Raw genomic sequence first — 22,734 nt, forward strand, 5'->3', positions numbered from 1 at the left:
TCATTTCTAGAAGGCCAGAGTCACACTAATCACAGGCTTTTCCTCACTGGGTTTGTTCCTTGGGCCTTGCTACATATACTTTGATTAGAGAGTTATTAATTACACTTTAGCCTGTTAGCACCATGGGGCCAATAAAACTAAGAGAAATAGAACTAAATTCTTTTCATTCAACACAACTGTTAACTAAACACCAATTAATTACACCCACACAAGCCTAATGAAGATAATGGGGTTGCAGAGAGTTCACGGATGGTATGAAGTGGCTTGCAGTATCCTAACCTTAATCAGTTAACTACTTCATAACAGGTAGGATCACAGGATAAGCCATCCTACGTGCTTACAACTACTATTACTGTTAATGGAAATTGCATGGCCAAACAGATAATTCACAGGACATTCACTTGATTGTGATTCACTGGATTCAATGACAAAATGACATCATTTATCATTGATCAAAAATGATAAATACTTGAGGGGAATCCTTACTAGTATTTCAAGGGGTTTATTAAAATAAGAGTGTGCAGTTATTAAATAAACTAGGTATCAATCTGCTTAAGCTTTCCTAAAGGCAAAGCCAACAAGTTTCTTTTCCCAGACAACTGATCAATACCCACAGAGCAATACGTGAAGCTGTTTCTCCATTATGCATTTAATTCCGGCTCTTTAAAAGGCAGAAGGCAGGAAACTGACTCAGAGGCACTTGAAATGGATTAGAAAGTACAGTTCTCGCATCAGGTTGCATTGTCTAGCGTATGATGATGCTCTCAGCACACCACACCAGCACTGTTACCTCTAGAGGTATGTTCTTCTGGGAATATTTGATTAAACCAGAGCTTTCTGGGCTAGGCACGTGCATGTGACACTGATGTGGGACTACTCCACTACTGTCACCTGGCCCGCCGACCACACGAGCCCCTCTTGAGCCGTAACATTCCCAAAGGAGCAGCCAACCTGTTCTGAACGGGAAAAATCTAACGAGATATTCGCTGCCCGCTCTCCTCAAGGAAGGGGTAGTGTCAGTTTAGAAACTTCTTCTGAGGAAACAGCTTAAAAAAAAAAAAAAAAAAAAAAAAAAAAAAAAAGAGGGTTTAACTCTCTAGAGAGGTACCTTACTATTTCTGAAGGATGTGAAAGGAAAAGAAAATGATTCAGTAGGGATTTTTCTTCATTATCACCCAACCTAGAGAAGCGAACATACAATGAGCAAAGGTCTACACATATTGATTTTAGAGCTGAGGAAGTGTGCAGCTAACAGCTTTTTAAGTATCTCCATTTTCAGTTACTTCAACAAAATTACCAATGAACAGTGTAACAAAGTGAAAGTTTTTGTAGCAAATTGCAGGCTAGAAATGATCATTTAGGTTGTGAAACGTTTCTTTTCATTGAAAGTAAAGGGCTTTTAAACGCAGCAGAGTTACTGGGGCATTTTGCAGCGTTATCCTCACTAGACATTTCGCAAACCATAATCTGTCTCTCTTTCAGGACGATAATCTTACACAATTTTGTTGTTCAGAGACTTTTAAAACTAAAGAGTACCTGCTCCAGGCATTCTGACTTGGAAGACCATAACCAGCCTCTGAGGGAAGCGGGAACACCGCACGGCATTAAGAAAACCAAACCGAACCAAACCACCCCCACCCCCACCCCCACCCCGGCTCTCCAACCGAGCCCAGCCCAGCAACGCAGCAGGGGCAGAATGATCGTTAGCGGCTCCGGGGGAGCAAAGCGCCGTTCACCGTGGGCCCCCTGGCCGCGACGGCGGCGCCCTGAGGGGACACAAGCGCCCTGAGGGGACGCCGCTGCCGCCGGGGCGGGGGAACCAGCGCGGCTCTCGCGAGAGCGCGGGCTGCCGCCGTCGCCTAGCAGCGGCCCGGCCCGCAGCCGCTGCAGCCCCGCCATGGAGTCCGGAGGGCGGCGGCTGCGGAGGCTCCAGGGGTCGCGGGAGGAGGCGGCGGCGTACTACCGAGGCCACCGAGTGCCGCAGCGGCTGGAGGAAGCGCTCAACGCCCTCTTCCCCCAGCGCCCCGCGGATATCTACGGGGAGCTGGTAGCGCGGGGAGGGGAAGCCGGGCGCAGGCGCCGGCTGCGGCTCCGCCCGAGGGAGAGCCCGCCGCGGCGGGCTGAGGGGCTGCCGCCCCCGGCGGGGCGAGCGGTGCTGGAGGGGGCTCTCCGCGGCGAGCGGCGCCATGCTTCGGGGGCGAGGAGCGGCATAGAAGGGGAGGCCCGCCGCACCGGGCCTTCCCGTAGCCCGCTCCCAGTTCTGTGCTCGCCCTCGGGCGAGCGGGGGCTAATGTGCGCCCTGGTGCCGCTTGCCCACCCCAGGGGTTTGATAAACCAGCAGGTTGATGCGAGGAGCACGATGTCTCTGTGATTAAAATGAAGCTTAGATAATTTCCTGCGGGCTCGGGCGAGGTCTGCGATGGCTTTGTGTTTGTGACCAGCGGCGCTTCGGCACCGGGCCGCACACATCTCCGCAGCAGCGGGGCTTCTTGTCCCGAGCTGGCTGCTCGCCTCGGCCCAGAAGCGGAGGGCGCGGGTGCAGGGCCCCGGTGAAGCCGCTGCTCGGCACAGCGGCGGCTGGGGCCAGCCGCAGCAAGGCACTGGGTGCTAATCACACTGCAGCTGTCCCTGCAGAGCACACGGGCCTCAGTGGAGGTGTCAAGAATCAGACCGATTTTATCTGTTCCCAGTTGGCAAAATATTGTAGGCAGCAGTCCTAATGAAACCTCCATTAGTGGTGATACTGGAATTGCCAATGCTGCAATAGTGAGCAGCTCCTGGAAGAAAATGGTCTCTAGTATGTTCTTTGATGTGAAAGTGGTGATGGAAATTAAACATTTCATTACATCTTATACCATCTCCAAGTGTTTCGATATCACCAATGGAAGGGACTAGGACTGGTAACACCTTCCCTTGCTTTGCTTGGTTTGGCAGGTTCCTCTTCTATGTAGCTATCAACGTTTCCATGTTTTCCCATTCAGTTAGCCATGGTTTGGTGACCCTCTCCAGTACCAGACTTGAAACTTGTAAGGAAGTATGTAGTAAACCTCAGGTAGCAACTTAATCCTTTTTTTAAAGCAACATCAGTGTCCATTAAATACAGACAGAGCTACAAATATATTCCTATAGTTGGGTGATGACAGCTCAACAGGCCCATTAAAGATCATGTTGGAAGAAGTGAGAACTCCTCCTGCCAGAAGTCCAGGTGTTCACCTTTCTCATAGGGCTCAAAGCTTGCTAACCTAAAATCCCAGATTCCCCATGGAGTAGTGACCCGTAGCTACATCAGCTGACTTGTGTCCTGTTACTAGGTGCAGCATGCCCACAACTCCTTAAAATTGTGCCTTCCTGGTTAGCTCAAGTTGGATCCAACCAAAACAACACTCCTGATTAGGAGAGTTTGGTCTTCTGTTAAATAACCCTAAAACAAGTATGTTTTGTAAGAGAGGAGTCTACAAAAGGTGCAGTTATCATTCTTAGTGAGGAGTTTGCTGACAAGCTTCTCTTCCTTCCACATTAAATCTTCTGCTGTGAAGATCTTTAATATTGCATCAGTTGAGTGTTGAGACACGCGAGCCGCTGTACACGTCTTTGATGAAGCAACCTTGAAACATTATTAGGTATCCAGGACATTAAGTCCATTCTATACCCAAGAAGTGCGTTCTGAAAATACTTCTTGTTTTTCCCCTGTCTGCAACACATACAGAAATTTATGTGTAACATTTCACATGAGAACTTTTGCTGAGCAGGAGGATTTTGGTTAAAGATTGTTTCTAGTATTTTGGTGGGGAGGAAAAAAAAGCTTAAGAACTACTTGTTAATGAAAGCATGCTACAGGAATTTTAATATAACATTAGGATCTAGTAGAGTTCTGTATGCATTTCTAAGAATTTTTCCTGTCCAGGATCTATCTTCTCTCATGAGAGAGAAGAGGCATGTATTTTTTCCAGATCTAATCCACAAACAAAATCACTGTTTTGTAGCAGCTCACCGCACAGGGGAGGTGGAGGCTATGTGAATTCTAATAGAAGTGAGTTTCATGAGTAGCAGGATGGCTGTTTTTGTTATTCAGTGCAAACCCAAGTAAGCTTTGGACAAATGCCTATTTTCTAGGAGGATTAAGGAGATTTTGATGCTCACCACTAACTTTGCCAAATAAAACACATGTTCATCTAAGCTGGATGTGGCTTTGGACTTCTATGCTTAGATATGGGTTGGATCTGTTCCCTGGAATCTCATTCTTAAGCAGATAATATAGGAGTAAATGTGCAGTATAACAAGTATTTTGAATACTGGGATGTATAAATGGATTTGCTCAATGGTGGATTTGATTTAAATATATTTAACGGAATAAAAACCTCTTTGCACAGAGTTTTACCTTTAATGAAGTTCTTTCTCCTTCATTTAAGGCTAACTACTTGTCTAAATTTTCAAAAGCTCCAGTAATATGCAAATTAGTTGGAAGAAAAGTTCTTGATGGAGTTGGTCAGCCAACATTAGAAGTGGAAATATACTGTAGAGTCAAAAACTATGAGAAGGTATGAGCTGCTTCTTCCTGATTTACTTATTTTAATAAGACAATATCAGGGAGAGGTACTGTTCTACTCACATCGTAAGGAATATTTTATTTTCCATCTTTAATGAAAGGGTATGAATCCCTGTGACTCAACAGTTGAGTAAATAGTGTTGTAACTTAGGAAAAAATCTTTCATGAAAAGTTAGAGGGTGGCAGCAACTATAATAACTTTATTTTCCATGAATTAGACAATACTTTATTTTTTGAGTAGGATGTGACAGTGGATCTTTGTATATTAAATTTTTGTCTGTCTTAATGATCACACAGCTTTTCCTTACACCCCATATCTAACCCTGTAAGTTCATTTTCATTTTACATTTTTCTTTTTTTTATTATTTTCAGAAACTTATATTTCTATTTGTGTGACAGTGCTTCAGAAAAATATAGTACAGGTGAAAAACACAATACAGGTGAAGGCACTTTTTTTACACTGAGCTAATAGGCCAATGTGGGTGATAGTTAAGTCAACCATATCTGTCTGGTACGTCCAATGCACAGCTGATGGTGCATTTCCATCTCTCCTCCAATCTGAAATATTCCAGATACTGTCTTTGCAACTCTAGCTATCGTGGAGTAATTAGTTATACTTTCCCTCAGTTAAACTATGGCTCACTTCATTCTTGAATTAAATATCATTTCATAGATATTCACAGTATGTAAAGTTAATAGTGTTAGTGCAGGCAACTCTGTGATATTTGTAAATGGTGTCTTTATTAAGTGAATTTTCTTAAGAATCGTTTATCCTTCAGCAGTACAGAAAGATATGCTTGAATTACCCAAGTGAGACAAAATGTAACTGATCATGAGGGATAGCATTAAGCATGGACGCTGATGAGTCATAGTGCACCAGGCTACCAACAGCTGCAGTAAAAGATGTCGTAATGACTGTATGGTCTTTAAAATAACTCCATTCTAGTATGATAACAAAATATATGCATCAAGCAGATCTGTCAGGAGGTTTTTGCCTAAATAGTTAGAATTTAGGTCAAGAAACTTGAATAACGTGTGTGATTACCAAAGTATAGGAGACTAGGAAAAAGGTGCTGGATGAAAAAAGACAAGTGGAGCAAACAGTAGATTTGGAGATAGGTACTTGTATGGGTAAGGACATATACTTCTTAGTCTTCCAAATGACTTTCAATTTCCAAGTTAGAAATTAGTGTTTTAAGCCTTTTTACATTTTTTTCAGAGGATTTGTTCTACTGTAATGTCTTCTCACTCTCAAATACCTGAAAATGCTTTACCTGAAACAACTGAAGCTGATGAGAAAGAAAGAAATGACTCTGTTAACACTGCTGTGGAATGGGTGAATGAATCACTGAACACAATGTTAAGAGACTTGAAGCCCACTGAGCAGTGTAAAGTTGATAAGATGCTTGGGTAGGTCTTGCATATTATGCAAATTTTTGCATTTGAAATATAAATCATTAATTCATATTGTAAATGAAAAACAGATTATTAAATATTTTCTAGGGGTTTTTTATATTTTCAGGATATGATGTCTATCGCAGATACATTCCACTGTATTATTTCCTGCTTTTTTTCATAATTATGATATGAAAGGCTTCATACATGGCATACAAAAATAAGGGTCTCTAAGAAAAAGATGCCTGAACATGTTCACAACTCAAAGGCTCAGTTTAAGAAACTCCTTCAGTGCCAGTTTAATGCAGTGGGGATGTTTTTTCAGACAGCAACTCCACTTCTTCAGTTCACCACACTGCAGAAAGGCCTGTGTGTGTTCTTCATTGAGCTAATCCACAGAAAACATGGATATAGTTTTCAGGTCCTGGTGGAGTCTTCTTTCTGAGCAAGCTACTCCAAAAGGCTTCTTACTTGGGGCAATTAGTGTCTTTGGAAGCAGTTTCTTTAGTAAACATCCATGTTTATTTCTTCTTACAAATATTTCTTCTTGGGATCATCCCAAAGTAAAAATAAATGGCTGTATTTTTCCATTCAAAGAAATATGACTGGTTTTTATAAGAAAAAAAGATGGAAGGTAAAGGCATCACAGATGTATCTGAATGTATTTTTATGGTAACATTAGAGGAGCTACCTGGCAGCAATTATGGTTTTCTTCACCCTGGAAGCAGTAACATGGTCTGTCATCCTCTTCTGTAGTTGGAAGTGTTTCTTTCAACTGCATCACTGAGGGGAATGGCACTTTGCTATCAGGGTGGCTGTTGGGCGGCCACACTTAACAGACTGTAGAAAACAAACCTAATTGCTTTCCACATGGATTAGCTTTGGGGAATAAGGAGCCAATGGGAAAGAAATTCTTCCAATTGTAGTGAGCCTAAATAAGAATTTAATGCATTGTTTACGCTACTTTATATATCTTACCTACTTGGTTTGTCTGAATTGGGCGACTGTGACCCATGTATGGAGTTTCTACTTCGTGCATGTAATTGAAATTCAGCCACTTCTGAGGTCGCAGCCACTTAGATAATCAGTGTACAAGTGGCCTGTTGGATTAGCAACCTAGGCCAAGTTGTTGTATGTCATGAAGTTGTGACAGGATCTGTTACTGCTCATGCAAAGCAAATACATCCTTCATGCTGATTGTCTGCACAGAGCTGGCTTTCAAACCAGTATGATTTGAAAAGCATGTGCTAAGGTTTATAATACTTGCCTGTGGTTCTTTTTCTTTGATCAGCACTGCAGACAACTACCAAAAAATAATGTCATTTATTGACTTCTCCAGGTTCACACAATGAGTCAATGGTAGAAGCTCAAATATATGTCCTTAATCCATCCCTTAGCATGTTCTTTAGCCTGTATCCTGTGTCTACTTGTTACATGTCTAACAATATTTTGAGGCATTGATCTTTATGCCTCTTCCCTCAGTGAGTACTTTACAAAAAAGGTAGAAGAAAAAAAAGAAACTCAAAAGCAAGAAGAAGCAGCAGAAGCCATTCTTGCCCTTACTTCATGCACTCCATCAGCAACAGCACTACCTGGGAAGAAAAAAGCAGCAAAACCAGGTTTTACTTTGATTTTAATATTTTCTGCAATACGGATATTGGTAAAGGTGCTAAAATACTTTCTGAAGTATCCCATAGAATACTTCAGACCATGACACAGTGTCTCATGTTTAAAGAGTTTGCTTACTCTGTCCTGAATCTTCCTTCTGGTCACAGCAGTTTTTACTGCAGAAATGAGAGAGGGGCGCCAATGATTGTAAAGCTACTTGTTGTTAGAGGAGTCCGGAAAGAGGTGGTGACTTCCAATAGTGGGCACTTTCAGAGGTAGCATCTGTGTTGTAATTTGTGCAGGTTACAAAGTAGTGTAGTGGAAAGAACCTCTGCGAAACACTGCAGTTTATCAAAGTTGCTCAGTACTTGATTACTAGTGTCTACGTGTGTAACTCTTCATCCTCAGTGTAAGAGGTATAGAATCTGTGTATAGTATGCAAATTATGTATAATCTAATCTGCATATCCAATTAAGGTCCTATTAAGAACATCTTATCATGAAATAACAGCTGTATCCTGTAGTATTTGTATTTTGTTGAAATCAAAACTTGTACAGCATTCTTATTGGGAACGAAAGTAGCTGGCCAGATTTACAAAAAAGTCCCCAAAGCATATGATTCCTGAGAGTCAGACCATTTATTTGGTTTCACATAGGTGCTTACTCTGCATGTTCATGCAAGAACAGTAGGCAATAAAAATGATAGTGGGAACTGCTGGGTTTCGAGCATTTTGTCAAAAGTTACTCTACTACATTTGAAAGGGTATTAAGTTCTTTTGAAAATTTAACAAGACAACACGTGGAATATTTAAAAGACCTATTTTCTCATTGGAAAATCCAACTGTAACAGGCCTACATTTTTTTCACACTCGTTAGTACAAGAAATCAAGTATGCGTACTCCCAATCAGCTTATAAAGTAATCTCCCAAGTTGTTTATGCAAAAGCTGAGCACATAAGGAAGACAATAAAAATTACCGAAATCAAAGGAGCCTGAAAAATGATATGACATTACTGGATATAAATAAAAATACAGATTTCAGTGGCTGAAAGATCTCTAAAAGAAATGGATTTGAAACATATTTGACACCAGAGTGGGGACAGATACTTTGCTTATTTGTAAGGTCATTTCATAGAGAAAAAATGACAAGATTAGGCTTAAAAAAAAAGATCTGATTCTTTTGTAATACTTTGAGTACATACTGAAATGACATCGCATTAACTCATGTAACTGTGATACATTTTAAACGAAGAAAATATTTAGCTACTGCTTTCTGTCCTGTAGGGAAGAAGGTGGCAGTTGCAGAGAGAACGATCCCACCTGCAGAACCTGCTGAATCAGTGCTTTGTGGCAGCTTAGCCATTGGGGGAACATCACTTGCTATAGCTAAGGCCGGTGCCACCATTAGCCGCATCCCGTTGTACTTACATATTGCACTGCTGAAAGGTAATCAGGTACGTGTGATTTCTGTCATTTTGTTTATTGTCACAATTATTCTACAGTTCTGAAGCCAGTAGTCCCTCGTAAATATACCTCATAGAAAACACCCTTAAGACCACTGTCCCCAGCAGTCTTTGAGTCCTGTGCCATAATTAAAATATATGAGAAATAATTCTTATTCTTAACATTTTTATTTTCACACGGTACTCCCAATTACAGGATTCACCTAAAGAAATTACTCTGCCGCTCCCAATGGTTACTCTGTTGAACTGTGAAAAATTCTCACCTGCAAAACTGAAATTAGTGAAAGAAGTTATGCTTATACCACCAGTTCAGTTATCACTCAAACAGGTACTGTTTCATTTTAATTTTTATAAATATATTCTAGAGACTTCACATATGTAGTGTATATGCACATAATTATATAGATCTTTTCAATATAGTCCTTAGAAACTGTATTTTTCATTTTCTGCTTACTTGCAAGGCCGAAGTTTTAAGAAATTCTAACACGATCATTAAAAGAAGTAAATAGATGAAGATTTAAAAGACGACACAGGAAGATTTCAAGTTAAAAATGTACGTGTTAGTATAGAGGAAAAAAAACAGTGCATTGAAGAAGATGTAGGGGAACTGTGTTACACACATAAGAGATTTTAGTTTTATTTAGAATGTGATTTTACATTAGTAGATTATAAATAGTATCAGTTGATAAAGCATACAGAACAAAACTAGCAAACTCACAGGAAAGCAGAAAATCTGTGGGAATAAATTGCTTTAAAAAACAAAACTGTGAAGATAGAAGGGAATACAAAGCAGAAGAAAATCTATTCAAGGGGCAAGAAGGATGGATGAGACAGACTGGATCAACCCTCTCTTTTTGTTTAGCCATGTGTTGCATTGAAGAATGTATCTGCACAAGATGCCTACATTAGGGCTGTGATTTCTACTTTGTATGCTGGTGACCTGAACAAATAGCTGAGCTCGATTCTCTTTCTTTTTCCTTTTCCTTTAACTTTTCAGAAGTGTTACCAAGAGCTCTTAATAAGGTTGCTAATTCTGTACCTTTCAAAGACGTAATGCCTCCTAGAGCTCATGGGAGAGTGGCAAGCTGTTTGCTGCAGTGCAAAAAACGTAGCCATTCGTCCTGTATTGATGCGTTGTCAGCTGTGACTGACTTCTGCCCCCTTCAGTATTCCTTTACAGGCACAGATTTAAGGAAATGTGAAATGTGATTTACAAAGTTAGAATTAAACTTTTACTAACTCAGCTGAAAAGGAAAAAGAGTCTTGTGTTAAAAGCAATGGATTTGTTTAGCTGTAGTGTTTCTCCATTCCCCAATGTTTAAAATTAAGACAGCGATTTTTTTCCCCTGCTTCCTGGAAATGTTCTAAAGGTAAATACATTCAATTTTCTCAGAGTTTCCAGTTAGGAAGTGTTAGATACAGTCACAATTGTGAATAGTGATTATCATCTTCCCGCTTCTCAGATATTACGCAGACCCAGATATTGCTTACTTGCTAGATTTGGGAAGGGTTCCCTTTGGGGAAGAAGAGACCACTTTTCTTGCCACCTCACTCGGCAGCATAGTCAAATATTCCTCTTCATTCCAGTGCTACTAACCTTATATCACTGGACACCTGACAGCATTTTGTGGTTGTGAGACGGTGTTAAGGAAGCCTATAATAGTTTTTTTTTTAAGAAGACTTAATACAAATATCGGCATTTAGAATAAGTGTTTAAGTGATTTAAGCTGCTAAAATGAAATAATTTATCTTTCTTCTGAAGATTACTGTTGTTTAATTTCAGGGCATAGAAAGAGTTCTGGATATTCAGAAAGAAATGATGAGACTGTTGGAGCCTCCAGGCAAAGCGGTACAATAAAAATGTGTAATAATAATGAGATGTACTTCATTTGGCCTTTCTGCTACTATTGTCTTTTTGAGCTTAAACATGGAACATTTAGCCCGTTAGCAGGTTTGGTCTTATGGCACAGGATAGAAGATGTGTTTCTCTGACAGTCGAATAAAACATTGGCCATTTGGTGGTATTAAATTAAGGAAGATAGAGTAAAACATTGTTCTAAACAGAGTAAGACTTTCTATTTGCCTGAAGAAGTACACTGAGTGAATGGTATCACATGCTCAGTCTCACACACACACAACATGTGTTATTCAAGGTACTGCTGCTGTAGTAGCCTACCATTCTCAGTATGTCCCCGTGCTTTTTGCAAAGCAAGGTTGTTGGGTTTCTCCATGTACAGAGTGTGGATTCTAAGATCCCCTGTATTTTTGATAGACTATGTGGGAATCTTTTGAAAAACAAATGATGGTTGGGGTGATGCCACATAGAAATAAACATTTGAAATGAGTTATCACCACAAAATAAAACTCGATAGATGCCAGTAGTATTCAAGATAAAACAGAAGCTATTTCCTAACTTGAATATTCGCAATCTCTTTGGACCAGAATTCAGTCACCTTTTTTTTTTTTTTTTTAAATTTTTGGACTTTCCCATGGAATTGATTTCTTTCTTTCACTCCCAACAGCCCAGTCCTCAGCTAGCAGACAGTAAGAAAGGCAGAGCACATAATACAGGGAAGAAAGCTCCGGTAAGAAAAGAGACTTTCATTTTAAGCCTTCAACAACGTATTAACAACAGCAGGGAACCAAAAATGTTCTTAAGAGACGAAACATTAATTTACATTACCATTTCAGAAAGGTCAAAGCAAGACTTTTAAATATTCCAAATGCTCATATTTTACATGATAATTTGGATTCTTCTGACTATACCTTCCCATCCTATGGAACAATAACATAAAGGGAAAATTGCACCAGAGTCTGATCATTTCTTTCATATCAAAAACCTGGTAAATTATCCAAATGAGCATTTGCAGGCCTGTAACACCAGCAGAGAACATGCCCTTTTGCTCACGTAGGCCATAAAACTATTACCTGTAACACTTGCATATTGTGTTGTTTGCTAACGCTGGGGGCATAACTCCCCCCTCGGTCATGCTGCACTAAGTCCCCAGTTCCTGTTTGGTTATAGATAATGGCAGATACGAACCAGTAGCTAAAGGGCAGCACTCACAATAGCGTGCAGCGTCTGAAAAACCTACAAAAAACCTGACAACAGACAGACACGTGAAATATCTGCTCAGTGCAACTCTGCTTGTGGCCCGCGTCCAGGAACACTGAGGCAGACACCTCCACACAGCTGTGCTAGAGGCATTTCCCCTCTATGGAATTTGTTCCTTCTAGATGTCTTGGAAGACTCTAGTGTTTCTTGAACGTTCCATAAAGGCAATATCAAAGTTGCAGTTGAGGATAAATGAGTAAAAACGGTTTAAAAGCAGAGAATACGTTTTTGTGGCAAAGGATGGTCCATAGCACTGGAAACTTTTATTTTGCATCCATAACAACCCAGTGGCGGTTAAGAGTGCCTTTACAATCTTTTTGTAAACCAGTCTGGCCATATAAGAGCGAGGACTACATGACAAGATGTATTTCCAATGACTATTCTCTCTCTACTCGTTAGCACTTGGTTACCCCTCATTCATAGAGAATTGTCCCTAAAGTTCCTAATCGATTTCTGAGAACAAATTCATATTTTTGTGACTAAATGCAGACTGAAATGCCAGTGAAAATATATGTATTACATATATACATGTGTGTAAATAAAGTGATTATTTTTGTTTTACTTTCAGCCACGAGCCTTAAAAAGAATATCACACATAGGTTGCCTAATGACAGGATGTGATAATCTAGAACAACCGCTACTCCTAATGCAAACAGCTTGCAACAATATAGGTCTGGAGCTAGGAACAGACATGTACTTAGCAATAAATTGTGCTGCTCATGAGTTAATGGATTACGTAAGTTATTTTAAATATCTATTTTGTTGTTTTTTTTAAAAGGAATGTAGCTATTTGCTAACATTATTTATTGCATTGCAAACTCACCTAGAAGCGTCTAACTCCATTTTTTAAGGTAGCAATCAAGCAAACAAAAAGACTTGTCTCTGCAGTTTTAAATTATGGTTGCACCAGTCCTACAAGTGTAGCAGCTACGTTATTGGATTGCGAGTGCAAGGGGCCGAGACATGCCAACCTCCTTCCGGTAGCTTGGTGCAGTGGGAGCAGTGAGAATGCATGTGTTCCTCCTCCGCAGCTGTACCAGCATACTGGTGGTGCACCTTGCGTGGGCTGAGGCTCCCTGGACCAAGGCAGACCCCCATTACGGCTCGTGTCCTGCCTACGGGAATGTCTGTTACTGTCATGATTTAACTTTTAGCATTCAAATGGTATAAGCCTGCCTGCATCAGCCAGGTTTATTCCTTTTCTCTATTAAATAAGATTTTTTAGATCAGTCTATGTCAAATATAGCAAACCGTTTGAAAGGGCAAACACCTACTATGTGCCCTATTTAACAAACCATCTTCATTTCACATTGCATCTCAGACAGTTTTGAGTTAAAGTATTAGGTGGCAAATCCTGGTAGGTGTTTTTTCATTTCACCACAAGGTATAAATGAAATAATTATCTTCTATCCACCTTGCTTTCAGGGATGAAGAACAAGAAATAATTTACGCAAGTATACTTCTGTACTTCCTTCACACCACCACATGCTTATTTCTCCATTTTGTTACACTACAGCTGTTGTTTTCTTCAAACTAGCGTGACCTTTCTGTGTATTTTTGCTATGGTATGTGTGCATACCCACTACCATTGATCTCACTGTGTATCAATGCTCATTTTTTAATTCTTAGTTTTCAAGATTTCTATTTGACAAAGTTTATTTATCTCCAGCTGAAGTCCTGAAGTTCTTGCCCTTTGTTCCAAGATCAATCACATTTCTCTTTAAGCAGGAAAAGAAACTTGCTATTCCATTTAATATATCATGAGATTTTGTGTATTTGGGTGTGCTACAGTGACAAACATTCCATTATTAGTATCTTTTGTGAAAGCAGTTGCTTTCCTGACCACTTGTGATATCTGCATCCTATGCCAGAATAAGCAAGATCTTAATCAATGAATTCTCAGTAATTCCACAACTTTCTGTTACTGAGCTGTTAAAGTCACTAAAGCAGTGGGTATTCTGGCAGCGTTCGATGTGTGCCCTTAATAATCCTCATACTCTGCAGTTTGGGCTTCTCATAATGATGAGACTAGTTTTAAACTAGGCTTTTTTGAAAGGGGAAAGAGGCAAGGGAAGGCAATATCTTGTTTTTGAGCACTGAGGATGTACTCCTTTCCCCTTGCAATGTTTTCTTTATGAAAATGTGGACAAAAAAATTAACCTTTTTTGGAAGTGAAAAGTGAGATTTTCCATGCAAGATTTAATAAAAATGTAAAATATTGCTAGCTTTATGATAAAGTTGTGTAAAACTGGCAGTGTCACCTAGAAAATGCTGAAATAGATCTCCCTTGTCTGGGGAGTGGCGTCTTTCAGAGACTTTGGCATGAGCCCACTGTAACCCAGTTACTTTAGGCAGAGTTTTCTCTAACGATGTGCTGACCACCATAGAGTAAAGCAGAGAAGTGAATGTGTCCTCATTGAAGAACACACGATCCACTGCCTTCACAGAGATCTGTATGCTTACCTTAGTACTCTGGGTTTTAAAGTATTACCTTCCTTATCTTTTATGCTTTTTACTTTACTTTCTAGGTTAAAGGAAAATATGAAATACTCACTGGAACATTCAAAAGTCCTGATGAAATGGTTGACATGTACGTGGAGCTGATTAATAAATTTCCTTTTATTATTGCATTAATAGATCCCTTAAGAAAAGAGGTAAGATACCAAAGTGCAGTCCTTGAAAAACTGATAATACCATTAAGTGGCATATCACTGAACTTTTCACATCTTTACAAAACATGAAATACAAAGCTTCTATTTTCAGTCTTTGGGTACAAAAATACCACTATAAAAATGCATATAACAGTCATTTGCTTCTCTGTAATTGACGATAACTCTAAATTTTGTCTCTACTTTTGACATAATTCCTGACAGAAAATAATCCTGGCATGAACAGAATATGGGCAGTACAAGTATTTTAAAAAACTACAAGAAAATGTTTTTTTTTTCCCTGATTCTACTTGCTAAACCATTGTCATTTTTATTATATTTTCCGTCTTATGTAAACAAATAATTCAAATTATAAAATCTAATTATAAAATTCAAGTTATATATAAATGATATTATATTATATTACATGGGAGAAGCTAAAAATTAGGACACAGTTCTATATTCCTTAGAATCACTCAAAGACAAAATTATTGCTGCGATTCTTTATGGCTGAGATTTATACCCAAAGGCAGAGCAAGCCTGTCACGGCAGCATTGCTCAGCAGAGTTTTTAAAGTGGTAGTAAGATACCATGTGTTTACCACTGTGCTCAAAGTTAGAGGAGTTAATTTAGTGTGGCCAAAAGACTACAGCAATCAAGTAGAATACATTAAGCATGTTATCAAGTTATAGATGGATGAAAGAAAGATTAAATATTAGCATTTATACATAGGATTGTGTTTCCATGTGTTACAAAAAAAGAGATAATACTTAATTGTAGCAGAACCTACAACTGTACACCTAGATTCTGCAGTTGCACATCTTAATAAAAATTTGCTCCTGCTGTCAAATTGCACACTTTAGCGTCTTTAAAATAAATACGAGGGTTGTTTTCATGCACAAAACATGAAGACCATGACTGAAGGGGGAAGCAAAGTGAGGCTGTTTTTGTGAATCTTCCCAGTGCCTGAACTGATAATTCTAAACCAGATGAAGTGAGAAATCCGACTGATTTTGTCCTCATCTGGAACTTTAAAAGTTCACCTTTTTAATATCTGTGTTTACTGCTCCCTCGCTGTAGTTATCCTTGGCTCCCTGCACTGTTTCAGTGCGAATTATTCCCCGCCCCTGCCAGGGCTGCAAACTTCCATGAGGATCCTTGGGAAGAAATGTATTTGCAATATGAAAATCTGCAGAATTACAACAGATAGTGAAGTACAGTTTGAATAGCGTACTCTTAAGGGACATGCCTCTCCTCCTCCTCCTCCCCCTCGCAAATCTACGAGGTTTACCCACGCCACGTCTTTGCCACAGATAATTAGGTCCTTGAGGATTAGCTCTGGTACCAATTCAACAATTCATGGCCAGACAACAGACCGCTTTAGTGCTTAAGTTTAAACATTTGTTCAGGTGTCAGAATCTTCATTTTCACTTACATGTGGGCTTGAAATCCTTCTAGGAATGGACCCGTATACAGAGCTGTAACTGTATATCGGTACAAAAGCTCATCTGAGCCGCAGACGAAGAATCATTACTGGCAGAATTAGTAACTAGAGAAGTTATGTTTTTAATGTAAAAACTTGGTATTCTCTGGACACAAAGAAAACAAGATAATTCACAAATTTCTTCTTTCAAATGATTTATATATCCTTGTCCTTTATTTATCCTTAAATCTCGGTACCACGTGGACAGTGCATTAAAATCAAGAAACAAAGACCCTAAAAAATTGGAGCTATGCTGGAAAGAGAGCACTGTATTCTGCTGTTCCTTACGGGCCAGTCGTACAGCTCTGAACATCCTGTCTTCGTATGTGTCATTGAGTCTATGGCTGCCTCCTGTTTCATTATTTTATATTCAAACAAATATTATGACACTTAAAATATTAACTCAAGCAGGAGTCCTCTGAAGAAAACAATAGAAAATTATTTTCTATTCCATTAAAATTAAATAAATCTCATGAAGGAAATCAAAATAGCAAACTTCTACAGTTAATTTAATTTTAAATATTTTAAACTGTACATGAATGCAACTAGCTTTGATTAATTCCAGCTTAGAATTTATGTTTTCTAGAAAAATCTTAAAATCCAACCAAAAATCTGGTGGTATTTTTTTCTTAGGTAGACAGATTTAAAATAAGGCATAAAAGATAGTAGTTTTATATGAAGGGTATCTTTAAGATTAAATTCACCTTTTTTTTTCTTTTAATTTTTGCCTCCTCAATTAGGGTTTTCATTCAGCTTAGGTTTTTGAAATTCCAGTTATTTACTTGCTTGTTTACGCAGGACAGACAACAATGGAATAACATATGTTGTAATCTTGGTTCCAAATGTTACCTGATTGCTGAAGATGCTGCCACATATCTTTCCAAACTTAAAACTGACCAAGATATAAACTTACCAACGTGCAGTGGTGTTGTCCTAAAATATATTAACCAAACCAAGGTCTCAGACCTCGTAGAACTTACTGGACTTCTAGATGGTGAGTACAGGGGGCGAAAGGCTGACTTTCAAAGCTTACAAGTCAATAAATAGTGTTGTTACACCTGTAAATCCTACGTCCTTTTATTTAATTATTGCCACTTGTAATTTAGAAAAGGCTTGCCAGAAGAAACTAGAATTCATGTTTTGATTCACAAATCTCCGTTCAGGAGCTTAACACAGCATTCAAGGCTTCAGCTACGGTAAATTAATACACTGTGGATGCTTCGAATGTGGGTGCCCTTTGCCACTGCAGCTGAGTGTCATACCGCTAGAGATGAGAATTAAACAAAATAAAAAAAGATGGAGTTGAGTAATCTGAATTTTGACTAATACTGTATTAATTATTAAGAAATCCAAACAAGTCCAGAATGTTTAAAATTGCAGTTTACCTAGATTATTGAGTGCATATTATTGAGCCTTTGTGGTAACAGCACTAAGAACTTGCGCAGTTTCATGCATAAGATTTCTCTTGGTATCAATTTTTCTTTATTCATTTTTATACCAAAGGAATAGATGGACAAATTTAATATATCTAAATCCCTTCCTTATTCCATCAAAAAGCCCAGAATCACTGTACCAAAGACAGTAAATAGCAACTTAAAGATTTCATTCAGTCATGATGGTAAATTCTCTTCTATAGTGAAGAAAAATCAGTACTATAGTAAGGAGCGCATTTAAAATAACTAGAGCAGCCTCCTAGCCTGCAGAATACGTTACCAGACAGATCAGCTAGCGACAGAAATTCGGGTAGGATGTTAGACATTCCCATAACCATGCTGAAAATAAAACATCATGTTAACGTAGGAAACTAATACAGTTTACATCCTTATGAGATGGGTTTCAGTGGTTTTACTCCTGCTTGTATTTACGCTTAGATAGCCCAAAGGTAAAAAAGGATGAAAAGTCCAAACAATTTCTGTGCTGATATATAAAACATACACTAATGAAGGTTTTACACTCCCGTTATATATAGGTCAAAGACATATTACCATATTAGGAAGTCCAGATGGAGAATCTTCTGATGACAGCCTTGTGGATCTGGTAAGTACTGAAAGCTGTTCAGTTGCACAATTGCCAGAGCACTGCTTTTAACGTGAACTATTTTTTGAGGAGAAAGCCTGTTTCTGCTTGAGAAAGAAACAACATTTTACAAAATGGGCTTTTTCTAGAGAGTTGCCTTTTTTTCCCCACAGAGAGTTAATCTTTGAGTATAAAGAGAACACACAGGAAATCTGCCAAAGCAGGGAGTACATTCAGAAGTGTGTATGATCTATTTGGTTGCATTAGTTTATATTAAAAAAAATGTGAGTTACTTGAAACATTTCTGAGTAGTAATAATATTTTAGGCAAAAATCCTTAACACTAATATAGTTAGTCTTTTTGTATTAAAGCTACATTTGCAAATAAAATTTCATTTCATGCGCCAGTGAAAATTATTGTTTGCATTCGACAAATCTTTCACTAGGAGATTTTATTTCTATTTAAAGGGGGGTTTTTATCTGCAGAAAGCTAAGAATGTTAAATTAGAAGTAGGATACCATGTTTCATAATTAAGAATGACTTCACTTCCCGAACCGTGTAGTTTTAAAATACGCACTTTCTCGTTTAAGGCTGTTGGACTGGGTGCCAGGTTTATCAAGTTGGGAGGTCTTTCCCGCGGAGAAAGGGTGACCAAATACAACCGCCTTCTTGCTATAGAGGAAGAACTGGCCAAGAATAGAACACTACGTATGAGCTTCTTTCTTACTTTGTTTTCAGCTTGCAATGAATACGAGAACAAAGATTGGAGGGAGAATGATTGAAACTGCACCACAGGAGGGAAGCGAAATCAAAAGACTATAAATAAGCGCTGACAAAAAAACCTAGGATAGCACATGCCACAATGTATATTGTTGTCCTAATGGATTATCTGTTTACTGAATGTTAAAATAGACCCCTTCTTGAGGAGTAGCCTACATTAAGCTTTTTTCCAGAATTAATTGGTTGGAGTTTTGAAGCCCACGGTGCAAAAGGAACAAAACAAAAACCATGCATATAACACGACAAAAAGCTGACAAAACGGAATTTTAGGCCAAATACCCCATCTCCCTCAAGCCCCTAAACATATATAGCTAACAAAACTTCATTTCACAACCCCCTTTTGTGTGTTACATTTCCAGCAAAATGTGTTTGGAAAGCTACAATTGCGTGGGTAAGCACTGAAAACCCAAGAGAAACCGAAGTTGACTATGCACATTCAGCCTTAGCCACTTGCATGCATCTGTCTGCATTTCAGGATCTGCAGCTTCTTTTTACACTATACTCTACTCTGTTAAATGCTTAACAGTTCATTAGAACCACTTCTCGCTTGTTCAGGTATCAATCAAGACAGAATAAAGGCATACAGTCCGAGGGGGAGGCAGAGAGACAAGGAGAGGAAGAAAGGAAGGAAAGGGTTTGCAAGAATTTATTGTGCTTAAGGAAAATGAAGGAGAATTAAGTCATTTTACCCTCTTGTTTCTACTCATTTTCAATCTCGTATACGTAGGACAGCAGCACTTGACACGCACGCTATAGAACAAAGTTGTTATTTAAAAAAGAAATTTATTGAAAATATTCTGATTGTTCAAAATCTCCCCCGTATAATCATATATAATCATTGTACAAAACAGAGACAGAAATTCTTCTTTGCTAAGGCAGTAGTTCCACCGAACGCATTTTTCAAAAACAAGACAGATAAGTATGAAGAGCTATGAACTTTAGCTGCCTCAGCAATATTAATATATTCCCTATTCAGATGGTATAGTCTAAACAAAGAGCTCGAGTTTGACAAATATTTAAACCTGTATCTATCTCATAAAATGAAATAGCAACAATTCCCGAAGCCGTTAATCGTTTGGCAGAAATAAAATCCAATAACTAAACCAACAGCAGGGAAATACTGAGCCAGCACGTCCGAGCTGCATACCAAACTCTCCATTCGGCTGGGCTGCGAGCTGCAGAGCACGCTGGCGGCGGGCTGAGGAGCCGAGGGCTCCGCCAGAGGCTGGCAGCGGGGAGGCGCCGCTGACCCGCCGCAGCCCCCGCAGGAGCGGCCCGCGGGGCGCGCGGCCGGGCCCAGCAGCGCCGCCACGGCCACCGGCCCCCCCTCGCTGCGAGCCCCGGGGCGCACGGGCGGCTCTGCCTAAGCGCAGCCCCCGGGCCGGTGCGCGGGCGGGCGGCCTGCGAGCCCCGGGGCGCGGGCCGGGCCCTCGCTGGGGGCGCCGCCCGGGCCCTCGCTGGGGGCGCGGGCCGGGCCCTCGCTGGGGGCGCGGGCCGGGCCCTCGCTGGGGGCGCCGCCCGGGCCCTCGCTGGGGGCGCGGGCCGGGCCCTCGCTGGGGGCGCGGGCCGGGCCCTCGCTGGGGGCGCCGCCCGGGCCCTCGCTGGGGGCGCCGCCCGGGCCCTCGCTGGAGGCGCCGCCCGGGCCCTCGCTGGGGGCGCGGGCCGGGCCCTCGCTGGGGGCGCGGGCCGGGCCCTCGCTGGGGGCGCCGCCCGGGCCCTCGCTGGGGGCGCGGGCCGGGCCCTCGCTGGGGGCGCGGGCCGGGCCCTCGCTGGGGGCGCCGCCCGGGCCCTCGCTGGGGGCGCCGCCCGGGCCCTCGCTGGGGGCGCCGCCCGGGCCCTCGCTGGGGGCGCGGGCCGGGCCCTCGCTGGGGGCGCGGGCCGGGCCCTCGCTGGGGGCGCCGCCCGGGCCCTCGCTGGGGGCGCGGGCCGGGCCCTCGCTGGGGGCGCGGGCCGGGCCCTCGCTGGGGGCGCCGCCCGGGCCCTCGCTGGGGGCGCCGCCCGGGCCCTCGCTGGAGGCGCCGCCCGGGCCCTCGCTGGGGGCGCCGCCCGGGCCCTCGCTGGGGGCGCCGCCCGGGCCCTCGCTGGGGCGTTCCAGTGATGGGGTGGGCGCTGGGCAGGTGGCGAACCAGGGAATTCCGTGGTGAGGGCAGGGAAGGGGCGTCATGGGGCTGGGAAAACCAGCAGTGGGAAGAGAGGCGCAGCGTTAGTTACGTGGGCTCGCGGACAGTTTTCAAAGGCCGGGGCAGGGACGAGGCGCAGCCGGGTGATGGGAACTTTTGCAAGAGCACCAGTGCAGAGGAGGACGGGCGTTCAAAAAAAGGGCAGCAAGGCGAGGTGATAAGGTGAAGGGAATGCAACAACCATCCCGGCTCGAGCTGCTGTGCACCGTGCCCTAATCCTGCAGTCAAAGTGCAGGGCTCTTGCTCGTTTTTCCTAAGGACCAGACTTAAAGGTGTTCAGAGACTTGTAAGCATCATGTGGCATTTTAAAGAAATCTGAGCGCACCAGAGAACATTACAAGAAATTGGATTACAGCAAACATGAGTTTCTTTTTTCTCTTCTATTTCAGGTGAAGCACATCTTGAATTTGTTGCTTTTGCCGAAGAGTCCCAGCCAGAAAAACAACTTTCTGACGTAATTCCTCCCCCAAAGCAGGACTCCTTGCCGCCGCAGCGCTCTCAGCCAGCCCTGCAGGTTCGCAGCCTGTCTGCTCCGCCCCCGGAGAACAGCACGCTCACCTAGGTTGTCAACATTAACTTTTGGATGAATTTCTAAAAAGAAAAAAATTATAGTAAGAAACCCATATATTAACCACTCTTTAATCCATTTATTTTCAAGCACTTTAGCTACACTTTTTAAAAAACGTTCAGATACTAGCTCCTCTTTTCCCAGGAGACCATTGCTTTCAGCTGCAACCAAGTTAACTGAGCAGCAGCTATAGTTTGAAAATACCACAAGATCCTGTGCTGCACTTACAAACTGAGAAAACAAATACCTCTGTGTTAAGTCCAAAAAGAAATGTTTGTTTTGGGAAAGTCAGAATCTCTCTCCATACAAAGAGCAAGCTATTGACAAACAGTAAAAAAAAACATTTACAAAAAACAAAGGCCTTGACTGTTATGCTGCTCCATCCCCCCACACACCCTCAATGCTGCTCTTAGATCTGGCCTACGAGGGAAGTTCTGCTCCAGTTCTAGCTAGCTATCAATACAAGCGCATCCGCGCAAACCCCAAATGTAGGGCACAAAGCTGTAATTGGCACCCCTGGGAAGCTTGCTTCACTCGGAGGCAGGGAATAACCAGGCAAGGTCTGGGAAACTTGTCAGGAGTCTTTTTAATAAGCCACAGTGAAAAGATAATTTATGTCCCAGGTAACAAACAGTCTAAGTAAAAGAAACACTTTTAAAAAACTTCGGGGTTTTGTATAATTTGAAAATTTGAACAGAGAGTACAGCAGCAATAATTTGAGGAAAAATACATGTATAAAATGTTGCATCTCAAATTCAGTGTAACAGATACCCAAGTGAAAAGTTAAGCACCAGAACCAACCGCCCCCCAGAAACAAAGATATCCATGAGAGACAAATTTCCCCAAGTTTAGGAATCATATGTAGTTCAGCAATTAGATCAAGTCCAAGATTTTCTTAGCAAACATGCAAAAAAACCACCAAAAAAGATGTGAA

At 41.4% G+C, this 22,734-nt stretch overlaps 1 protein-coding gene across 4 annotated transcripts; it reads left to right on the forward strand.

The window, feature by feature from the left end:
- Positions 1–1,838: 1,838 nt before the first annotated feature.
- ENO4 (enolase 4) lies at positions 1,839–22,693 on the forward strand. Of its 4 annotated transcripts, XM_064464234.1 has the most exons (14): positions 1,839–2,047; positions 4,410–4,538; positions 5,766–5,956; positions 7,424–7,560; positions 8,832–9,001; positions 9,207–9,338; positions 10,794–10,859; positions 11,533–11,595; positions 12,694–12,861; positions 14,654–14,779; positions 17,055–17,250; positions 18,226–18,293; positions 18,863–18,980; positions 21,622–22,693. In XM_064464234.1, exons 1-14 carry the CDS (start codon positions 1,898–1,900, stop codon positions 21,792–21,794), a joined length of 1,887 nt encoding a protein of 628 aa, XP_064320304.1. In that variant the 5' UTR covers positions 1,839–1,897; the 3' UTR covers positions 21,795–22,693. The 4 variants fall into 4 exon arrangements, with proteins under 4 accessions (XP_064320304.1, XP_064320305.1, XP_064320308.1 ...); XM_064464235.1 differs by lacking the exon at positions 12,694–12,861; XM_064464238.1 differs by lacking the exon at positions 18,863–18,980 and having other exon boundaries at positions 1,840–2,047; positions 21,622–21,787.
- The last annotated feature ends 41 nt before the right edge of the window (positions 22,694–22,734 follow it).

Source organism: Phalacrocorax carbo, chromosome 12 (genome assembly GCF_963921805.1).
Source record: "Phalacrocorax carbo chromosome 12, bPhaCar2.1, whole genome shotgun sequence".
Taxonomy (NCBI): domain Eukaryota; kingdom Metazoa; phylum Chordata; class Aves; order Suliformes; family Phalacrocoracidae; genus Phalacrocorax; species Phalacrocorax carbo.

Coding starts and splice junctions, on each gene's coding strand:
- ENO4 (XM_064464234.1), top strand. CDS start 1,898: ATGGAGTCCGGAGGGCGGCGGCTGCGGAGGCTCCAGGGGTCGCGGGAG. Junction 2,048..4,409: donor CGGATATCTACGGGGAGCTG/GTAGCGCGGGGA, acceptor CCTTCATTTAAG/GCTAACTACTTGTCTAAATT. Junction 5,957..7,423: donor AAAGTTGATAAGATGCTTGG/GTAGGTCTTGCA, acceptor CTCTTCCCTCAG/TGAGTACTTTACAAAAAAGG.